Raw genomic sequence first — 21,321 nt, 5'->3', positions numbered from 1 at the left:
CATCTATGTCTTTATGTATTAAAAATCCTACTCCATTCTTAGACTCTACTTCATTTCCAGACCAGTAGAGACTATAGTCCAATCTGATATTCATTTTCCCAGTTTTCTTCCACTTTGTTTCACTCAGGCCCATGATCAAAAGTTTCCTCCTTTCCATGAGGTCGACCAGTTCTTCAGTTTTGTTTGTCAATGTTAGGATATTTAATGTTCCTACTCTGATACTTTGTCTTTGTTTGGTTTGGGTAGCTGGTGTAACATCGGGCTGTAAACCGTCATTCGCACCAAACTGATGTCATTGTCGTGAATTCCTACATCCGAGGCTCGTATTATTCTTGAAAGCAACTTCTTCAGTAATCCTTCTGTTGACCTGCTGAGCCTAACACAGACGGAGATTTTCTTTCAGGGTTTTCTCCCTTAGCCTTTGGTGTCCAGTCACCTCAACCTACTAGGCAGCAGGTTGTATAGTACGCGTTCTTGAGCCCTAGTTCCCATTCAGCACTGTGGAGCTCAGGGCTCAAGAAAAGGTTCTCGTACTATATTCATATTAATCCCTGAATACAGGGCTGCCTCTTCCGCCATCTCCACCGTGCCGAAATCCACCTTCTCTGCTGTAGAAGTTGTTGAGGTCTTCACTCGTAACCCTGAGCTGGGACCCTTACCAGATGTTACACACCAGGTCCGTGTGCTCTGGGACTCACATAGGCAGGGGCACCACTCCCTGGGTAGGACTGCCTTCGAAAAGGGTCCCTACCTGCTACCTGGAGCGTCAACCTCTAAGATCTTTAAACATTAGACAGCGGGAAAGTTTGAAGTGTTTCCTTGAACTCCATAAAGATGACCTCAGCAGTCAGAAATGCAGCAGCTCTTGTAGAAGTACGGTAGAAACCTGATATATCATGGTTGTTGGGGCACACACTTTGCCTGCACTTTATAGCTTAACTGCAGTGCATCAGGTGGCCTGTACAGTGAACAATGTTGGGGCGGGAGGACAAGAAAGAATATTACAATATACTATACTTGCATGATAAACTTGCCTTTTACTCCCTGTTCTTTACACAGTCAAGTTTTATCACTTATAGAATATGCTTTCCTTTTGTGTGACGTCACACACATCGAAATTCAACAAATATGCACTACAATACAGCTTACACTTCTTGATAGGATGGGAGGTTGAGTAAGGGCTTTGTTGGCTGGTTCCAGTAACATGTTTGCTTGTCTTGGCAAGAATTGTTAGAAATGGGGCAGGAATTATTTGTTTCTGATTGCTTCTGTGATATCCCAGGAATGTAGCCAAGGCTGAGACCTTAATAGGTATTGTATTGCACTGTTTTCTGTTGGCTCAGGCCTTAAGGATGAAAGAATTGCTGACCTACAGTGTGTGATAGTCATAGTGAAATGAGAACACACTAACAAGGGGGCATTCCCTACTCGTCACCACCGATTTCGCTCAAATTTATAGAACAAGCAGAGCTTGGCTAGAAATGAAAGTACCCGAAGTGGGAACTCCAGATGGCCAATTGTATAGAAAATAAAATGAAATTGGTGACGCGGCTCTCACACCGTATAAGCAACTTACGTTAATGCGCATGCCGAGCAGTAGTTGGCGTAGCGGTATGAGCTTGGACTCGTAATTTGATGGCCGTGGGTTCGGCTCCCCTTGTTGCGGCTGGTTTTTCTGTCAATTTTTATATTATTCATTTTCCAATTAAGCAAAGAGGCGAATAATTCATTTTATTTCTTCATTTATACGCAGAAGGCATAGAAAAGGTAAAAAAAATCGGGATTTCTTTGTCAAACTCTTTTCTACCTGCGCCAAGAATCTATTGTTTGTGTGCAGCCACCAGGAACAACCTTCACTTGTTAGGTGAAAACGAATCTTACAGCGAAATGACTATTCACGTTTATGGCACATTCCCCAAGGAAGGGAGAAGGCCAGTAAAGGAGAAAAAAGAAAAATTTCTGTTTGAACACGTCGGAAAAGTTCGCAACTCCAAATTTTCTACAATTGTGCGTTCATTAAAAAAATGACGTCCTATATGCCTTTTGCATATAAATAAATACATAAAATAAAATAAATGAATAATATAAAAATTGAGAAAAATATACTCCACACGGGGAGTCGAACCCACGACCATCGAATTACTCGTCCAAGCTCTTACCGCTACGCCAACTACTGCTCAGCGTGCGCACTAACGTTAAGAGGCTTATACGGTGTGAGAGTCGCGTCAACATTTTTATTTTCTATACGCTTGGCCATCTGGAGTTCCCACTTTGTGTACTTTCATTTCTAGCCAAGCCCTACATGTTCTAAAAATTTGAGCGAAATCGGTGGTGACGAGTAGGGAATGCCTCCTTGTAAGTAGTAAAACAAGATGTTTTACCGACCACTACGGCTTAGGGTATTAACGTGGTGTCTGAAACTGCTGTATGTATGGACTTAGGAGAAAGTTTGTTCTGACCCCCACTTCAGCCATCTTGAAAGTGGTATTCCATGGTTTCTCATTTTTAAGCAGACTAATTTACTGACTGTTGAAAATAAGAATTTTACTAAAATTAATGCTGTATTTTTCTTGTCATATCTGTGGTATATCGGTCCACATTACATTAGGTTTCTACTGTAGTATAATCATGTCATAAAGGAAGTCTTCTATTGAAAGCCACAGTGGCTGCTTGTAACTGTCATCTTTGCGATGTGTAGCACTAAAAGGTTTTAGACAACCACTCTCACTGTAATTGTTGTAATTACCGAGCTCGATAGCTGCAGTCGCTTAAGTGCGGCCAGTATCCAGTATTCGGGAGATAGTAGGTTCAAACCCCACTGTCGGGAGCCCTGAAAATGGTTTTCCATGGTATCCCATTTTCACACCAGGCAAATGCTGGGGCTGTACCTTAATTAAGGCCACGGCCGCTTCCTTCCCACTCCTAGCCCTTCCCTGTTTCATCGTCGCCATAAGACCTATCTGTGTCGGTGCGACGTAAAGCAACTAGCAAAAAAAATAAAAAAATAAAATGTAATTCATCAATCCAAAGCAGAAAAAATATTATAGTGGAATATAGAAACAACAATTTATGGAAAAGAATGCAATGTTTTAGGTCGTGTTTAATTATCTCCTAATACACCGTGAAGATCTTGACTGCCATTCTTTTCAAGACAGATAAACTGTTATGACCTAAGCTGCAGTATGTGTTCGAATTATTTTGCAGGAACTGGACATGCTGGACATCGCTACAATTAGAGACACAAGGACGGGCAAGCATGCCAAGATACCTAAGGATCCCAAGCTTCGACAGATTGTCACCATGGGCTCACAAGACACGTTGGAAGAAAAGACGGTCACTGTTTGTTTTGGATCAGACTTCGTGAATCTCAGTTTTATCAACTTCTGTTGCACAAAGAAGGAAATTGCACAAGTAAGTAGAATGGTATTTTTAAATGTTGATATGACTTAAGCTTCTGTTTTGAACTTACTACTGAAGCAATTTATTTTTTAAACTTTACTAGTTCATTTACTTAAGTTAGAACCAGGAGCAACATTATTGTTCTCAACAGGAGAGAGGACATATACTGTAGGCTACTAAGATGTATTTACAATTTTTCATTTCAGCTATGGACTGATGAGCTGCTGAAAATGGCGTACAATATCCTTCAGATAAACAGTTCCACCATCAAATTCCTCCAGAAAGCTCACACCAAACTTACATTGCAGACTGACAAAACTGGCAAGATTCCAATCAAAAAGTAGGTATTGAGTTTCACCATTCTTAATCACTTGTTTTTATGTTTTATTTGTGCTTTCAAGAAATGTAAAAGGTAAATTTTATCTTTTTTTTGTGGATTGATTTTTCCATTTATTAGTTACTGGAAAAAAAAAGTGAAAATGAGTGATTGTTTACTAGAAATTTTTGTAGTTACTCAATGTTTGGAATAGCTGTCATGCTCATTCTAGTTGTTTTTCTCCAATTGGCTATAAGAATGAAGCTAAATTTTAAATATATTTTGTAACCATTTGTTTCTGAGCAGCTAATACTTATTTTCTATGTAGTTTTCTTTATTATTATTATTATTATTATTATTGTTATGTGGCCATGATAACATGTGTGCAGAGCTCTGTATTAATACTATTATAATTACAGTTTTTCTGAATTCATTTACATTTGTTGCTACTGTTCTGTTAACTTTGTCATCTTTGATAGATATATTTACTAGTGTCCTGACTTTTTTAATAGTTTTTTTGGGAAAATGTGAAAATTATGGTGTGAAGGATTAGTGATGGTTGCTACGGTACTATAAACAAGTCATTCTTATTCTTTGAAGGTTAAAGTTTTCCTTATACTAGTTTTTTTTGTATAAGACTGAATTGTAGTGAAGTGATAGAACTTGCTTATCTTTAAGTTGTTATCCATTGGTTTTCGTGAAGGCTTTTGAGTGCATTAATTGGTTGGACAAACAAATTATTTCTGTGATATGATGATGTTAATACATCTTATGAAATTAATTGTTTCATTTGGGTTTTGTTGTTGTTATATTGACTCTAAGACAAAGATGATACAAGTAATTATCATCAATATATTCATGGGGATTTTCCAGTTACCTCTATCGGGTGCATCACATTGGTATTGGAAAAGCTCACCAGCTCTATAGTCAGCAGAGTTGGAGGGTATTAGGCAAATAAAATATTTATCTTGAAAATAAAACTGGACTGGTCCTCCAGGTTGGGGGTTGCACATAGGGTTAACAACCCTTTTGTGAAAAACAATGCTTGTTACGAAAATTTCACATATGCCTCGGATGATATATGATGCTTCTATTGGCTGGAAATCGGATATGAGAATTGGTACATGGAATCTACAAACTATGTATAAATCTGGATCTTTTAGAATGATAATTCAGCAGTTATAAAAATATGAAATTATAATTGCAGCAAGACAGGAAACAAGACTACTGGGAACAGATATACAGGATATGGAAAAGTATACTTTTTTCGATAGTGGTCACGAAAACGGATCACATGAGTTTGGCACAGCCTTTTGTGTGTTGAATAACTTCCTCTCTTCAGCCATCTCCTTTGAATCTGTTAACGAAAGACTGTGCTATTTAAGATTAAGATCCAAATGGTTTAATTTGTCCTTGATAAACTGTCATGCACCAGTGAATGAAAAAGATGATTTTAAGGATATATTTTATGAAGATTTATCAGAATTATGGAATAGAGTGCCATGCCATGATAAGATAATATTGGGCGACTTCAATGCAAAAATCGGAAAAGAGAATTTCTTCCAACCCACTATTGGTGCAGAAAGCCTGCATAATGAAAGTAACGAAAATGCAGTGCGGTTGATAAAGTTTGCTTTATCAGCTAACATGATCATCAGTAGTACTATTTTCCCTCACAAACAGATACATAAAGACACTTGGTTTTCCTGTGATGGTAAAACAGCAAATCAGATTGACCACTTTCTTATAGATAGAAAACATAGACATCCTATTTCTGACGTCTGATCCTTTCGAGATGCTGAAATGGGAACTGACCACAATCTAGTGATTACAACAATTAAAATTAAAGTGAAAACAACACTGAAGTCTTCTGAGTTCATTAAGAGATATGAAATGGAACATTTAAAAAAACAGAGGAAAAGGTAAAATATAATACTGAAATTCAAAATAGGTTTGAACTGTTAGATAATAGTACACTTACAGAGAATAATGAGGAGGTAGAGGTAATTTGCAATACAGAATGGTATAATATTAATGTATTCTATCAACAGCTGAGAGTTGTTTACCTAAAAAGAGTAAAACTAAAAAGAAATGGTTTGATGCGACATGTCAGGAAGCAGTGAATGAAGTAATGGTTTTATATAGAGAATGGTTGCGGTCTAATAGGGACCCTGTTATAGAGCAAGCCTACAAGGAGAAACAGAAAAATTGCAGTAAATTGATTCGGAAGAAAAAGAAACAATATAAGCAACTAGTTGATGCAGTACAAGATGATCATCAAAACAATAACATCCATAAAATGTATGGTACAATTAATACTAAAGAAAGGCTTCAAACCAAGAACCAAGTTCATGAAGGATCATAAGGGGAACTTCATAACTGAACAGAATAAATAACCTGATCTCTCACTGCAAGGAATATTTTGACAATTTGCTATACTGCCCTGATCCAGACTCGCCAATTGTGAAACCAAAGTGTCCTAAGTATGATTTGATCCCGGAGCCTACTTATGAGGAGGTAGTAAACAGTATTAAACATCTGAAAAAGAAAGTTTCGGGTAATGATAACATCCCAGCTGAACTAATGAAATCTGGAGGAGAAGTATTATACAAATATATATTCCAACTTATCCTAAGGATTTGGCAGGAAGAAGTTATGCCTGCAGAGAGGAAAGAATCTCTCATAGTGCCACTACATAAAAAAGGAGACAAAGAAAATATTCAAAATTACTGTGGGATATCTCTTATTAATACATCTTAAAAAATTTCATCTTTTATTCTACTAAATCGCCTGAAACCATATGCAGAGAACATCAATAGTGATTACCAAAATGGATTTTGCAGCAATAGATCCATGACGGATAACATATTTGCAGTCAAAATTATAAGTGAGAAAGTGTGGAAATATACCGTAATCAAAGTATTCACTATTTTTTCATTGATTTCCTGAAAGCATATGACTCAGTTCATAGAGACAGTCTGTAGAATGTCATGACAGAATTCGGCTTCCCTTTTAAACTCATTAACCTGTGTAGACTGTGTATGGATGACAATACAAGTAGAATTCTCCTGAATGGGAAAAGATCCGACCCTTTCCAAAAAAGAACTGGTTTAAGACAAGGCGATGCTTTATCCCCTCTTCTTTTCAATATTGCTCTTGAAAAAGTTAGTAGATCACTGAAATTAGTTCTGGCGGGAATACATCTCGGTCAGTATCATAAATTGCTTTCGTATGCAGATGATATTGTACTCACAGGGAAAAATGATATTGAAATACGGAAATATGTTCATTAAACTTGAGGAGATAGCGTTAAAATTAGGCCTCAGAATTAACGACCAAGAGACTCAATACATGATAATAAAAGAGGAATATTGATGTGAATGAGAACCGGTCACTGAAAATATACAATACTGTCATCAGATCAGGTCTAACTTATGATTCAGAATCATGGAGTTAAAAAAAAAAAATCAGTTGCAGGTTATTTTCAAAAATTTTTGGACCGTTCTTTGATTCTATATTTCCATCCTGGAATAAGAGATCAAATAAAGAAATACACTCACTATCACAACAAGCACCAATAATCAACATGATCAATTCCAGAAGACTTCAGTAGGCTGGTAATCTTCTAAGGATGGAAAATGTTAGGATGGTTTTACGAATCTTTAAAGAAGAACTAACAGGAAAAAGACCAGTGGGAAGACCACGTAGCTCCTGGAAAAATTAAATCTTAAAGCTGTGTAGAAGTTTGAATGTGAACAACTGGCAAGAACTCGCCCAAAACAGAGTTCATTGGAGGCAATTTGTGAGATCGGTGCGGGATCTTCATGTCCCATAGAAGCTGCTGAGTGAGCGAGTGAGTATTTCATTCATACATATCATTTTTGCCCTTATGGACAGTGGTTGAACTTGAATATCTCATGATGACACAATTTTCACTTCTCTCCCTTCTTCCTCTTCTCACAATCTCTTCATTCTTTGGCTGTGCTCCTGTTTCCTTTGTTCTGTCCATAATGTTTTTGTCGTCTTCTTCTCATTTACTATAAATTTTGTATTCCTAATTTTGTTTCTGAATTCTTTTCTGTCTCCTATCATTTGCCTGTTGATCCCCACCTGCCTTAAGTCTTCTTCTGTTTCATGATACCAATTTGGTTTTTTGCTTGAACTGTTTACTACATCAAAGATTTTCTTTTTAATTCTGTTGTTGTCCATTCTCTGTATGTGCTCATAGAAAGTTAGTCCGCGTTTCCTGATCACGTCTGTGAGTCTGTCAGTGTGCTGGTACAGCTCTTCGGTAGATAGTTTCATCCATATGCCATGTCTGTGTATTGGTCGAAATATTTTTCTGAGAATTTTACGTTCTATTTTTTCTGTCTCTATGATGCTGGGTGCTCCAATTATGGTCGTTTCTGACGCATACAATGCTTCTGGTAATGCGTCTGTTTTGTAGTGTCTATGTTTGGCCTCTCTTGATATGCTTATCTTATTATAATGTGACCATGTGAGTTTGTATGCTTTCTGGAGTTTTTTTTTCTGCTCGTTCTATATTAGCCGCCTTGTTTGATCCTCCTATTTGTATGTATTCCCCTAAATATTTAAGTGCCGGGCTGAGTGGCTCAGACGGTTAAGGCGCTGGCCTTCTAACCCCAGCTTGGCAGGTTCGATCCTGGCTCAGTCCGGTGGTATTTGAAGGTGCTCAAATATGACAGCCCCGTGTCGGTAGATTTACTGGCACGTAAAAGAACTCCTGCAGGACTAAATTCCGGCACCTCGGCGTCTCCGAAGACCTTAAAAAGTAGTTAGTGGGACGTAAAGCAAATAGCATTATTATTAAATATTTAAGTTTTTCAACTCTTTTTATGGACCCATATACAGTTTGCATGGTGTGCACATTGTTGTTCTATCGTTCCATGTATTGGGTCTTCTCGTAAGATATCTGTAGACCTGTTTTGGCAGCTATTTCATGCAAGCGTTCTAGTGCTTCCTTTGCCTCCTGTGTGTTATTGCTGTGTGTGGCTGTGTCGTATGCAAATGCCAGACATTTTCTTCTTCTTGTTTTCGAATAGGTCTACTATGGACCACGTTAAGCATCATTCATTTACGGTTCTTCCTCTTTCGATCGGCCCAGTACTTCTTCATCCTTTCGGAGTGGGCTTCTTTACGTTCTCGTGACCAGTTGTTGCCGGTCCGTTTTTTGCTACTTTGATCTTGGAATCCCTTAATTTTGTTGATGATTTTTCTGTATTCCTGTCTGTTGTATACTGCCTGCTGTGATATATTATTTTCCTCCATATCCTCCTTGACCCCTTTAAGCCAGCTAGTTTGTGTCTTCCTGTTCTCCATGTATTCCAGAATTCGCTTGGCTGTTCTCTCTGGTGGCATTCTTTTAATGTGTCCGTAGAAGCAGAGTCTTCTCTTCTTGAAGGATGTTGTGATTTTTTCGGTCCTTTTGTATAGTTCCTCATTTGGTCGCAGTCTAAATTCTTGACCCACTTTCCTGGGCCCTAGTATCTTCCTCAAGATCTTCCTTTCTGTCTTTTCAATGTTTTCTAGTAAGCCCTTCCTGTTCAGTGGAATACATTCGATCGCATATAGACTTTCTGGTTTGATGACAGTGTTGTAATGTCTGATTTTTGCAGTGAATGAAACTGATTTTTTATTGTAGACATTTTGACATAACTGGTATGCTGCTTCCATCTTTCTTGCCCTTTCCTGTAATGCTATTCCTGGTAGTCCTGTTTTTTTCAAGTGATCTTCCCAGCTGTATTCCTTTAACTTGTTCCTCCCACTGCTTGATAATTTTCTCGAACACCATATTGAACAAGATTGGTAAGAGCCTGTCTCCTTGCCTCGGACACCTGTGTGTATCTGGAAGGGTTCCAAAATTTCTCCCATGAACTTGATCTTGTAGGTGGTGTCTGCAAGCGTCTGTTGTATAAGTGCTCTGGTTTTTCTGTCAATGCCATATTCTTCCAGTACGTCAAAGAGCGTCTGTCTGTCTGTCTACAAAGTCGTGCACTTTTTTAAAGTCCACAAATGTAACTACAGTGTTTCTTGTTTGCCTGACTTGCAAAAGTGTTCTTAAGTTCCAGATCTGTTCGATGCATGATTTCCCTTTTCTGAAGCCTGCCTGGTATTCCCCTATTTGTGGATCTGCTTGTGGTTTTAGCCTGTTTAATAGCACCTTAGAGAAAAGTTTGTACGCAACTGGTACTAGTGAAATACCTTTGTAATTATTTGGATCTGACTTATCACCCTTTTTATGTAATGGATGGATTAATGCACGTTTCCATTCTTCTGGCACTTTCTCTGTGACCCAAATTTCTGTGATAATCTTATGGATTCTTTTGGTGATGTTTTTATCTTGGAGCTTCCAGATCTCGGCGATAATACCATCCTCTCCTGCTGCTCTGTTATTTTTCATTTGTTTTATGATCTTCTGTATCTCTTCTATTGTGGGTGGATTAGAATCGGGGTTGGATGTAGTTTTTTGGAATGTTAGTTTTTCTGTTGGTTTCTTGCAATTAAGAAGTTTATCAAAGTAATGTTTGAGAATTTTACAGTTTTCTTTTGTGTTTGTTTCCAGGGATGCAGAGGCTAGGAGGTTGATAGCCCTTGATATTTTCTTTGAAAATTCTGTAAAAATTTCTTGTGTTACTTCTTTTGAAATCTTCCTCAGTTTCTTTTAGTTTGTTAATGTCGTATGCTTGTTTTTCCTCTTCTGATTTCCTTCGATGATTGTTTCTGAACTAAGTGAAATTCCTTCCATGTTTCTGATGTTCTGTTACTGCTGAACTTCTCCCATGCTTTTTTCTTCTCTCAATGGCTTGATCACAAATTCGTTTTCTGTACAAGTGTCTGTTGAATGTCTATGAATTTCTTCGACGATTTTATCCCTGTTTATCTTCAAGTATTCCAGATCAGGTTTGACTATTTTGTTTTGCGCTGTCTTTTTTTAAATCTTGGGATTGGCCTATTATTATTATTAATAATAATAATAATAATAATAATATTGCTGCTGTACAGTCACCAGTTGATGCGATGGAGGAGTATGTTGCCCATTGACCCACAGAGCATACGCATTTCCATGGCCTGTGATTGGCACTCTGTAGTTTTGTCAGCTGGTCGACATTCAGTACCGAATAAAGCAACAGGATGTACTGTCATGCGGTATATTATGGACTTCAGATGTAGTGGCATCCTTCTATCGCAGAAATACCTGTGACTTCCCTTCATCTCATCTATGCTTCCTTTATCCTACTTCGCGCTTCATCATCTATCCCACCATGAGTTTGTAGGTGAGATCCTAAATATCTGAAGGTTAAGGTCTCACCATCAACTTAGATGGAACCATTGCTTGGGATGATTTCCAGGTATTCAGTCTTCTTTTTTGTTCAGTCTAAGACTGTATTGTGAGAGATGGCTCTTCCAGTCTTCAACTTGACACTGCAATCCTCCTTTTGTGGGATCAAGAATGGTGACATCATCTGCATATAAGAGAATCCAAGGAACACTCCTTTGCAGGTCCTGTGTGATTGTGTCCATGACGAGGACAAAGAGCAATGGGGACAGTGTGGAGTCTTGGTGTATACAGATTTTCACTGGGAAGCTCTCTGAGTGCTGAACACACAATGCACATGACTTGTGGTGTTTGTGTATAGCATCATAATCCAATTGATAAGCATTCCTGGAACACCATGGTTGCGAATTGCATACCAGATCACACAATGTGGAAAATGGTTAGAAGCCTTTGAAGATCAAGGAAGGCAATATGCAGTGACTGTTGTTTCTCTCTCTGCTTTTCAATGAGCATTCTGGCAGAGAAGATTGCATCGGATGTTCCAGCACCCTTGAAGAAGTCACACTGGTTGGCACTAATGCTGAGGATGCCACACAGCCATCGATTGAGGATTATCTCAAAAAATCTTTATTGTGTGTGACAGGAGGTGAATTGGACGGTAATTTGCACATTCTACTAGATCACCTTTTTGCTTAAAGATAGGCACAGTGATGCTTTTAGCCGAATCACTGGGAACAGAGCCAGAGTCAACTATGGCATCGAAAAAGTCGGTCAGCCAGTTGTTCACAGGTTCTTTTAATATCTGTAACTTCCAGAAAATCCAGTGTTGTTTACAGGTCATTATAGTGACTCCGCCTAGCTTCAGCGACAGCTTTCTTAGTAATACCAATTGGTACTGTAAATTTAATCATTCAGGACAAATTTTTCTGGTTCCCTATGGGAATCAACATCTATATCAGCTTTCTTAGTTTCACGTTTGGCTATGACATAGCTTTCCCTGTTCTCTGGAGTCTTTTGTAAAACTCATTTTCTATGTTTTCTTCTTTGCATGCACCTTTTCTTGGACAGTTGCATTCAGGTCAGTGACAGAAAAATTAACACTGCCTGCTAAGGTCTCATTTTGATCTTTAAGCTTCCATCACTTGATCTTTTTGGGGACATTTAACCCTCCACCTCTATGATGTTAAGAAATCCTTAAGTCTGCTGTGAGCAGCTTATGTTGAGGGGCTACACAATCAGGTGGTATGACCACATCCGATACTAGTCTGAGATCATGGCGTTGAACAAAGATAAAGCCAGTTTTGGCTGCTATAATCACCACTGATGTAGGTGATGATATAGTTGATGCACTTTTTGAAAATCATATCACCAATAACAAAGTCATTTGCCTCAGCAAAATCCGAAATTTCAGTTCCATCATTGTTTTGGATACTGTAGCCATTACCACCATGGCAGCTATAACCATCCTTGGTGTGACCAACATGCCCATTAAAATCACGACAGAGAAGTGGAAACTCATCTTGAGGACACGCTGGAACTTAATCTTGTAGCTCCTGCCAAAACTGTTCCTTTTCTAGGACATCATAGTCAGACTGTGGCGCATATGCAGAGAAGACACAAAGTTGAGAGGATGCAGTGTCGATTGTAATTGACATAAGGCGGTCTGAATAGCACTTGAACCTCAGCAACTCCATCTCGCAAGCTGGCACAGACAATGGTGGCAACGCCATTCTTGTTGGAGGTAACATGGTAGATCTGATGTGACGAGATTCCTGGCCTTTCCAACATGTTTCTTGCATACATTACATTATTATTAATATTATCGTAATTATAGTAAGGAAGTTACCTGAAGAACAAGATATGGCACTCCACAGACTTGACATAAAAAAGGAAAGTCTCCCCTCAAAGATTGACGGAAGAAAACTACGCGAAATTATGAGAAATCGATCCTTTCAGTCGTGGTGTCAGCTACCACATAAAGGAAAAGGAGTAGTGTTATATTCAGACTGCCTGAAAGCAAACTCCTGGATGACTCATAAATCACCTCTGTCCTCCTCTGAATACATAAATGCAGTGAAGATGACATGCAACTTCACCACAGTCAGGTCGGTTCCCGGTACGTCATTCAACACAACTCGTTGTCGCCAAAATGGCTGCAACGAGACAGAAACCCTTGGACATGTGCTGGGATTCTGCCGGAGCACTGAACTAATGCGCAACCACCACCATCACCGTGTAAGATCGTCGATTGCTCAAGGCTTGAGACAGCGTGGATGGGAGGTGCACGAGGAGGTTCACTGCGTCTCTACTGATGACTCTAATCGGAGGGCGGACATCGTAGCCATCAACAGAGAGGACATTAAGGCGATTTTCTTAGATCTTACCATTCGCTTTGAAAGGGATCTGGATCAGGCTTGGGATGTGGACCTAGAAAAGCAAGCTATTTATGTTCCATGCTTGCTTTACCTTTCATCTAAGTATAAAATACTTATCGATCGGTGGATTGTCAGAGGCCTGCTATTCGGAGCAAGAGGCGTCCTCCCTAGTCAGACATCGAACTTCCTACAAAACTTGAAAGTTCCATTCTGCGAGTTGGAAAAAATAGTAATACAGATACTGAGAGACTCTCTGTAAATCATTCACTTCCATCTGTATCTGAGAACGTGATTGACATTTCTCCCCCACTAACCCTGGGGAAAATAGAAGATAACAGCTTCAACGACTAAATTTTCATTTCTTTATATTTTTAAACTCCATTGAAATTGAAACTGTATTCCGGATCCAAATGGTCACCCTCATTGGAGGGCGGATGATTTATTTCTTTAATAAATCTCTCTCTCTGAAAATTAAAAACATCCCTATTGGTTTCAGTATCATCAAGCTCTTCACACAAAACCGGGAGGATCGTAAGAGAGTTGAGAAGGCTCTAGACATCTCTGGACTACCCTCAGGGAAGGTAGGTAACACTTCTGCCAGGAATCCTTATAATGTGAAGTTACGTAAAATAGTTCAGATTTGTGATCTCTTTCTGTGTTCTTTTCAGAATGATTCTGTGAGTCTTCAGAAATTCCAGTTTGAAGATTTCTTTAACTTTTACAAGAGTCTGACGCATAGATCTGAAGTGGAGAAAATCTTTGAGGAGTTGTAAGTTATATGCACTATGTATGCTTTGGTACCCTGAGCTGTCACACCATACTGTAGTAGCCTTAGGTTTTGACTGAATAAGAATATATAATAATCTTAAATTTGACTTTTGTTTTTAATATCTATTTTATCATAATATTTGGTAGAAGTTTTTCATTAATAGATAAACTTTTAATTTATAGAGAAATCAACAAATTTTCGTGTATTTAACAAAGTATGAATGGATTTTTACAAGTGATAAGGGCAATGTCAGTCAAAAGGTGACAGATCAAAGAACTGCTTGTGGAAGTCTTCAAAAGTGAAACATTTAGTGCCTTGTACTCTCTTCATTGTCTGACTCGTTGGCTGAATGGTCAGCATACTGGCCTTCGGTTCAGAGGGTCCCGGGTTCGATTCCTGGCCACGTCGGACATATTAACGTTCATTGGTTAATTCCAATGGCCTGGGGGCTGGGTGTTTGTGCTATCCCCAACATCCCTGCAACTCTCACACCACACATAACACTATCCTCCACCACAATAACACACAGTTACCTATCCATGGCAGATGCTGCCCACCCTCATCGGAGGGTCTGCCTTAGAAGGGCTGCACTTGGCTAGAAATAGCCACACCAAATTATAATAATTATACTCCATTTACTGTGTTATTTCTTTATATGGTGGATGGTGTTTGTGCATATAGTATAGGATGGCAGGCTTATAGATTCAGTATATTTCTCTATTGACCTTTCATTCCTTACAGTGCCTGATGTTAGGCTTGGAGGAATGATTAGCAAATCAGTTCTGCAACATGAGTCATAAATACTGATGAACTGCTTGCTTATGAAACAAGGAGCTATGAATGATATCCATCTTAAATATATGTGTGGTCTTATGCATCTCCAGTTTCCATGCTTGTCCTGCTTCTTCTGATCCCACACTGCCTGTACTATATTAAAACATTAATGAACATCGAATTCTGTCTCCCTAGTGAAACTGGGAAGCAAAATCAAACTTGTGAGCTAAGAAGTGATAAAACTAGAACTGAATCTTTGTCTGCATTAATGTTCCTGTGCCTGTCATTTTTGTTATTCTATCTGCCCATCTAACTGGATACGAGTCCATTGCCTGCAATGATGGGTAGGTAGTGATCTTCATTTATTTGTGTACATCGTCTTTAGTCAAAGAGTTCGTTACTAACTTCCCTCAGAGGCTAAAATCACAATGGGAGGTTATGTATCCAGTGTAATGACTGCATTTTCTGTGTTGTGGAGTATGTGGTGGCGCTGATGATAATGAGATAAAAAGAGCGTGAAACCCACTATCAATACATGGCCTCTTCTGTTGAATAACACCAAAGGATCTGTTCAAGGTTTAACATCCCCATGTGACAGACGAATCACCACCAGCAGTGATATATGCCCTCCATATGAGAATTTGGAATTCAACCCAGGCTTTTGCCATGCATTCTAGTCATGGCCAGCATTCTAAGGATCAGGCCATGACAATTGTTTTTAAATCCAGGAGCCAGCACTTCAAACCTAGGCGCCAGGTAATTTTTCTAGTACTCTCATTGTTAACATAATGGCATCTAGCCTTCTGAAAAATAAAACTTTGTATTGTGATTTTATAGTTTTATACACTACAAGAGATTACTACACAATGTAAAGACAGCAGGAGAGTGAACTAAATAAGACATGCTACTATGTATACAAATTTATGAAACTAGCCAATTGTTGCATTCTTATATTTTGATACTGTTCTAAGAAACTTGTAAATTGTAAATAGAAAAGTGAATTTTGCTACAAACGACAAATTGTACAATTCCTTGTACATATTGTTCTGACATGTTTAAGGATTAGTAAAATAAAGAACAAATCGTGCTGCTTTCCTTTGGATCTCTCTCTGTTTCTGAATCAAGTAATCTTGGTGAGAGTCCTATACAGTGGAATCATACTCTAATTGGGGTCTTTATAAGTGGCTATCTAATGGGCTAAAAGTTCTAGAGATCATAGAAAGGAGATTGAGAACCATCATTCAACCTCAGTTAGAGGAGGAACAATATGGATTCAGAAGTAACAGATCAACAATGGATCTAATTTTTAGCACTTGCATGCTGATGGAAAAGTATTGGGGGAAAGGCAAGAACCTGGTCATTGTATTCCTGGATATAGAAAAGGCCTATGAAATTGTTATAAGAGATAAGATCTGGGAGTGTCTGAGGAAAAGAAATGTGCCTCAAGGACTGGTAAGGAAAATTCAGATGTTGTACAAAGATTGTACTAGCTGTGTACAAATTGGGGTAGGTCGATCATCATGGTTTGAGACCAGGAGTGGAGTTCAACAAGGTAGTGCACTGTCCCCGCTACTGTTCATCACTGTTAGGGGCAATATAATGAAGAACGTCAAGGAAAAGCTAGGTGAACTGAACGCAGTGGCCTTTGCTGATGATATCATGATTTGGGGTGAAACAGAAGAGGAAGTACAGACCAGACTCAATGTATGGAAATCCCAGTTCCAGGAATATAACTTCACCATCAGCGAGACCAAGACAGTGGTGATGGCAGTCAACAGAGATGGGCGTCCAGCAGGTGTAAAACTAGGAGACCACCAGCTAGAGTGTGTGGGTAGTTTTCCTTACCTTGGAAGTGTAATGTCCAGTGATAATTTGGTCAGAAAGGAAATTACAAACAGAGTGCAAAAAGAACATTTTTATGGGATGACATGATTGCAAAACTGGCCAAACTGATGATGTTTAACAGCTATTTCATACCATTATTGATCTATGGTATTGAAGCGTGCACCCTCACAAAAAGGATTCATCAAGACTGCAAGCATCAGAGATGAAATTTCCTAGATCCACCAGCCAGAAGACCAAGATGAACAAGTTAAGAAATGAGGTGGTGAGGAGAGAAGCCGGAATAAAGACATCGACACATCCAGACTACGGTGGTACACTCATGTGATGAGGATGGAGCCTACAAGAACAGCCAGAATAAATTTGGAAAGACAGGTGGAAGGGAAAAGACCTGCAGGAAGACCTAAAACCTGATGGATGGACATGATCAAGGTTGGTCTAGTTACCTGAGGATAGACAGTGAATGATGTTCTCCATGACAGGTTGTATATGGACAGAAAGAAGTGGAAAAGGCTCATTGACAGTACCCGGGAAGCTTGAACTGTACAATGATAATGATCAGTGGCTTATACACTCTCCTTGACATCCTTACTACATCCCCTAAATACCTTTAGGGGACAGATGTTGATGACATAAGGAATTACTAAAAATTATCAATAAACTGCCCTTAAACTTATATAAAAATGCTATAAAGTAAGTAAAAATAAGACTAAAATATTTAACCAAACTGAATTCCGGTGACTGTATAGCAATAATTTTATGAGTAATACATCCCTGTTCTATTCACTGTGCAATTCTTGTTTTTTAGAGAAATAATGATCTCCTAATTTACTTGGAAATGTTTATAAATATGGACATCATGATTTGCTGGATGTAGTGCTAGCAGTTTGCCCCCGAAGAACTTAGAAACACTTGTTGGTTCTTCACACTCTTTAAAAATTTCAGATTATTTTCTCGTTTAATGTGCTGTTGGTACAACAAACTTCCTTTCCACACTCACTGTAACACTGCACAATTTACAAAATAAAATGCGCCCATCTGTTATAAACACGCCTTTTCCAAATCCATTCACTAGCTGAGTTAAAAATGCGCTTTGTGGTGGTTTCATTTTTGGTAATTTTCTTTCACAGAACTACTTGGGAGGATAATTCTATATTGAAGTGGAAAGTTATATAACTGTTGTTTCGAATTCCATCTTGTTTCCATTTGTTCTTGGTGTTGAGGTGCACGGAGGTGAATGACTAACTGTAGCGGTGAGTGCGAGGGCTGGTGCATTCCTTGTGCTTGAGACGTGTTGTTAGGAAATACTTTCTCCTAATTAGCAGAGTTCTGTATTGTGTTCCTGCATATATCTTGGAAAGACAAGACTTGCAGGTATAAATCCTCTCCTTACCCTTTCTGAGTCGCCAATATGCACTGGTCAGTTTGCTTGGTCATGAAAAGTACTTAGCAAACTTAAAACCAAATGTAAGAAACTGTATAATTTTTTGTTGTCACTTGTGGAATGTTCTCAATCTGACAGTAAAGAATACATGCATAAATTTTAAAAAAATTATTAAAATGATCAAAAAATTCTTCAATATGTTATATAATGACGTAAAACCTTCTTGAAAGTTGAAATAATCCCAAATCGGCAAAAAAATGCAGAAAACAAAAAAAATAAAATGTGATAATCGCAGAATGAATTTCTCTACTACTGAGCAACGCCCTAATGCAAAGGAATAAAGGTAGCATTTCAACATCTGCCCCCTACTCATCATGTGCAGAGATCTGTAACCCTTATTTACAACCTTGTTAATGTGATTATGCCATTGAGAACTTTCTTTGCTTTTTTGCTAGTGTTTTAATATTGCACTAACACATTGAAGTTTTTCATCAATGCAAGGATGGGAAAGAGCTAGGGTTAGGAAGGTAGCAGCCATGGCCTTAATTAAGGTACAGCCCTAGCATTTGCCCGGTGTGAAAATGGGAAACGATGGAAAATCATCCTCGGGGCTGCTGATGGTGAGATTCGAACCCACCATCTCCTGAATCCAAGCTCACAGTTATGCAGCCCTAACAGCATGGTCAACTTGCTCGGTTTTCCTTATATTAACACCTAGGTACTTACAGCAGTCCTCGTGGGGTAATTCATCAACACAGTAATTAAAACTGAGGGGACTACAACCTGACTTTTCACACCATTTATCAGCATACCATTGTCTGTGCTACCCATCTCTCAACTTCGTGGAGGTCTTTTCGGAGTTGTTCACATTCATCCATTATGCTACATAGGATAAAATCATCTGCAAAAAGTCTTTTCTCAGTTCTTTACTCTTACCATATAAATATAAAGGTGCAATAATGCTGCCTTTTGGAACCCTCCTATTAATCATTATAGGATTGGATAATGGTTCGCTTATTGTAATTCTCTATGTTCTGTTTTCCATAAATCTAGCCACCAATTTCATCACACTTTTGTATAGTTCAATAGTTCAATAGCCCTACTTTTAGTCGGTAGTCTTCCATGATATACCCCATCAAGAGCATTGGATAGGTCAATAATGGCACAGACCATTTGACCTGCAGAATATAAAATATCTGCTATGTCTTAATGGAATCCTGTAAGTTGATCCTTGCTTGAATAACATTTCCTAAACCCAAACTGCCTTATGTCCAACCAGTTGGTAATTCCAGAAACATGTCTTATATAATCAGAAAGAATCCTTTCCTAGATCTTGAATCTTTACAAAAAATACTGTAAATACAGTCAATATTTGGTTATAACGACTCCGAACGGACTACTAATTAACTGTCGTTATAGTTGATAGTCACACAAACTCCTTTTGTTTTATTTCCAAAAGGTCATATGTAAGTTACGGACTGCACACTTACATGGTTAATTAACAGAATTAAGCTAAAACTTCAAAAAACATAACTGAAATAAGTACTGTATTTACAGTACAGTATGTGTAGAGTGTGACTGCGAGGAATTTCATTGGTTTTCGCTTGAAGAATAGGTCCATTGATCAATACATTATTTAAGAAAGGACTAGGTAAACAAGAAATAGGGAATCTTACCACCTGGGCGACTACTGTATCTGCAGATCAGTAGTGATTGATTTATTATTTATTTTCTGTTACTTAAACCATGTAAGTAAACATTCTTCATTATCTTTATGCTCATATATTCTGACACGCTTGATTTTTAACAAATTTTCTTCAAAACGAGACTGTATTTTCTCCCTGTCCTTTCAAATTGTAGAAATCCTTCAGTATGATAACATACAGTTCCCAAAGACTTTAATATTACTTATCTAGACTCACAGTGTGTGCTGATGCTAAGCCGAATATTGAACCTTTTAGCGCATTGCCATGTTTTGGGTGCTTCAACTTTGAATGCATGGCTAGCACATAGTAATATCTACAGTTCCTTGCATGTTTTCAAATTAAATCATGTCTGTTGTACTATTATATGTAACAGAGTTATAATACATAGTACATTCGTTAAGTTCTGAGACTGACCGCACGATGGTGCTGTAGTGCACTATAGCGCATAGGTGGTGCCGTGGTATGGTACCATGTCAGTTAGTCTCTCATCCCTGCAAGAGACAGTTGAGGGTATGCACTGGAAGCAGACGTACGGTCGTTGTTGTGCGGCGATTTGAATTTGCCTGTCGAACCTTGACATGTCACAGTTTGAGCAACGGGCAGACGTCAAGTTCTGCCAGAAATTAGGGAAAACCGCTGCTAAAACGTTTGAATTGATGCAGCAGGTTTACGGTGAGGACGCATTGAATCGCAGTGTTATGTTTAGGTGGCACCAACGTTTTGTGCAAGGACGGGACAGTTTGGAAGATGATGTGTATACTGGTCGGCCACAAACAGTTCGAACGGAACGCAAGATCCAAGAAGTTGGTGTGTGCTGACCGCTCCCAATCGGTAGACGATCTCGCAGCATCAATAGGGGTCAGGCATGGTACTTGCCGTAACATTTTGACGGAAGACCTCAACTTGTCTTGTGTTACCAGCAACAGTGTGCCACGAATCCTGTCGCAAGACCAACGTGATGATCGCATGACGATTTGTGGTGATCTCATCAGTGGTGCTGGCGATCATCCGACGTTTCTCAACCTAATAATAACTGGAGACGAAACATAGTGTTTCCTTTACGATCCGCAACTAAAACGACAATCCGCCACCTGGAAAATGCCATCATCACCACAACAGAAAAACCACGACAAGACAGGTCAAAAGGCAAGGTGATGTTGGGACTGTTTTTTGATTCAAATGGAATCGTTCACATGGAATTCTTCCCAGACGGTGCAACGGTAAACAAAATCCGCTACAAGGAGATCCTTGGCCATGCAGTTCGCCGTAAGCGACCTTGGCTTTGACGTACAAAGAATTGGCTGTTACTCCACGACAACGCCCCTGCACATCGCTCTGTCCTTGCCCAGGAGAAACTAGCAAGGCAACAGGTGACAGGTTTGCCACACCCTCTGTACTCACCTGATCTTGCACCATGCAATTTTTTTTCTCTTTCTTCGCCTGAAAGCACTCCTACTTG

General features: G+C 38.9%; 1 protein-coding gene across 1 annotated transcript in view; it reads left to right on the top strand.

Moving 5' to 3' along the window:
- Positions 1-21,321, top strand: part of Plc21C (Phospholipase C at 21C) — a 182,382-nt gene that overhangs the window by 43,382 nt on the left and 117,679 nt on the right. The window contains exons 3-6 of the mRNA XM_067153731.2: positions 3,205-3,411; positions 3,606-3,739; positions 13,884-13,968; positions 14,056-14,156. Of these exons, the coding sequence (XP_067009832.2) occupies positions 3,205-3,411; positions 3,606-3,739; positions 13,884-13,968; positions 14,056-14,156 (527 nt within the window). The remainder of the gene's footprint in view (positions 1-3,204; positions 3,412-3,605; positions 3,740-13,883; positions 13,969-14,055; positions 14,157-21,321) is intronic.

The sequence above is a fragment of the Anabrus simplex genome, chromosome 9 (assembly GCF_040414725.1).
Source record: "Anabrus simplex isolate iqAnaSimp1 chromosome 9, ASM4041472v1, whole genome shotgun sequence".
Classification (NCBI taxonomy): domain Eukaryota; kingdom Metazoa; phylum Arthropoda; class Insecta; order Orthoptera; family Tettigoniidae; genus Anabrus; species Anabrus simplex.
Note: the sequence above shows the minus strand (reverse complement) of the source record. Positions and strands in the feature narration are given on the sequence as shown.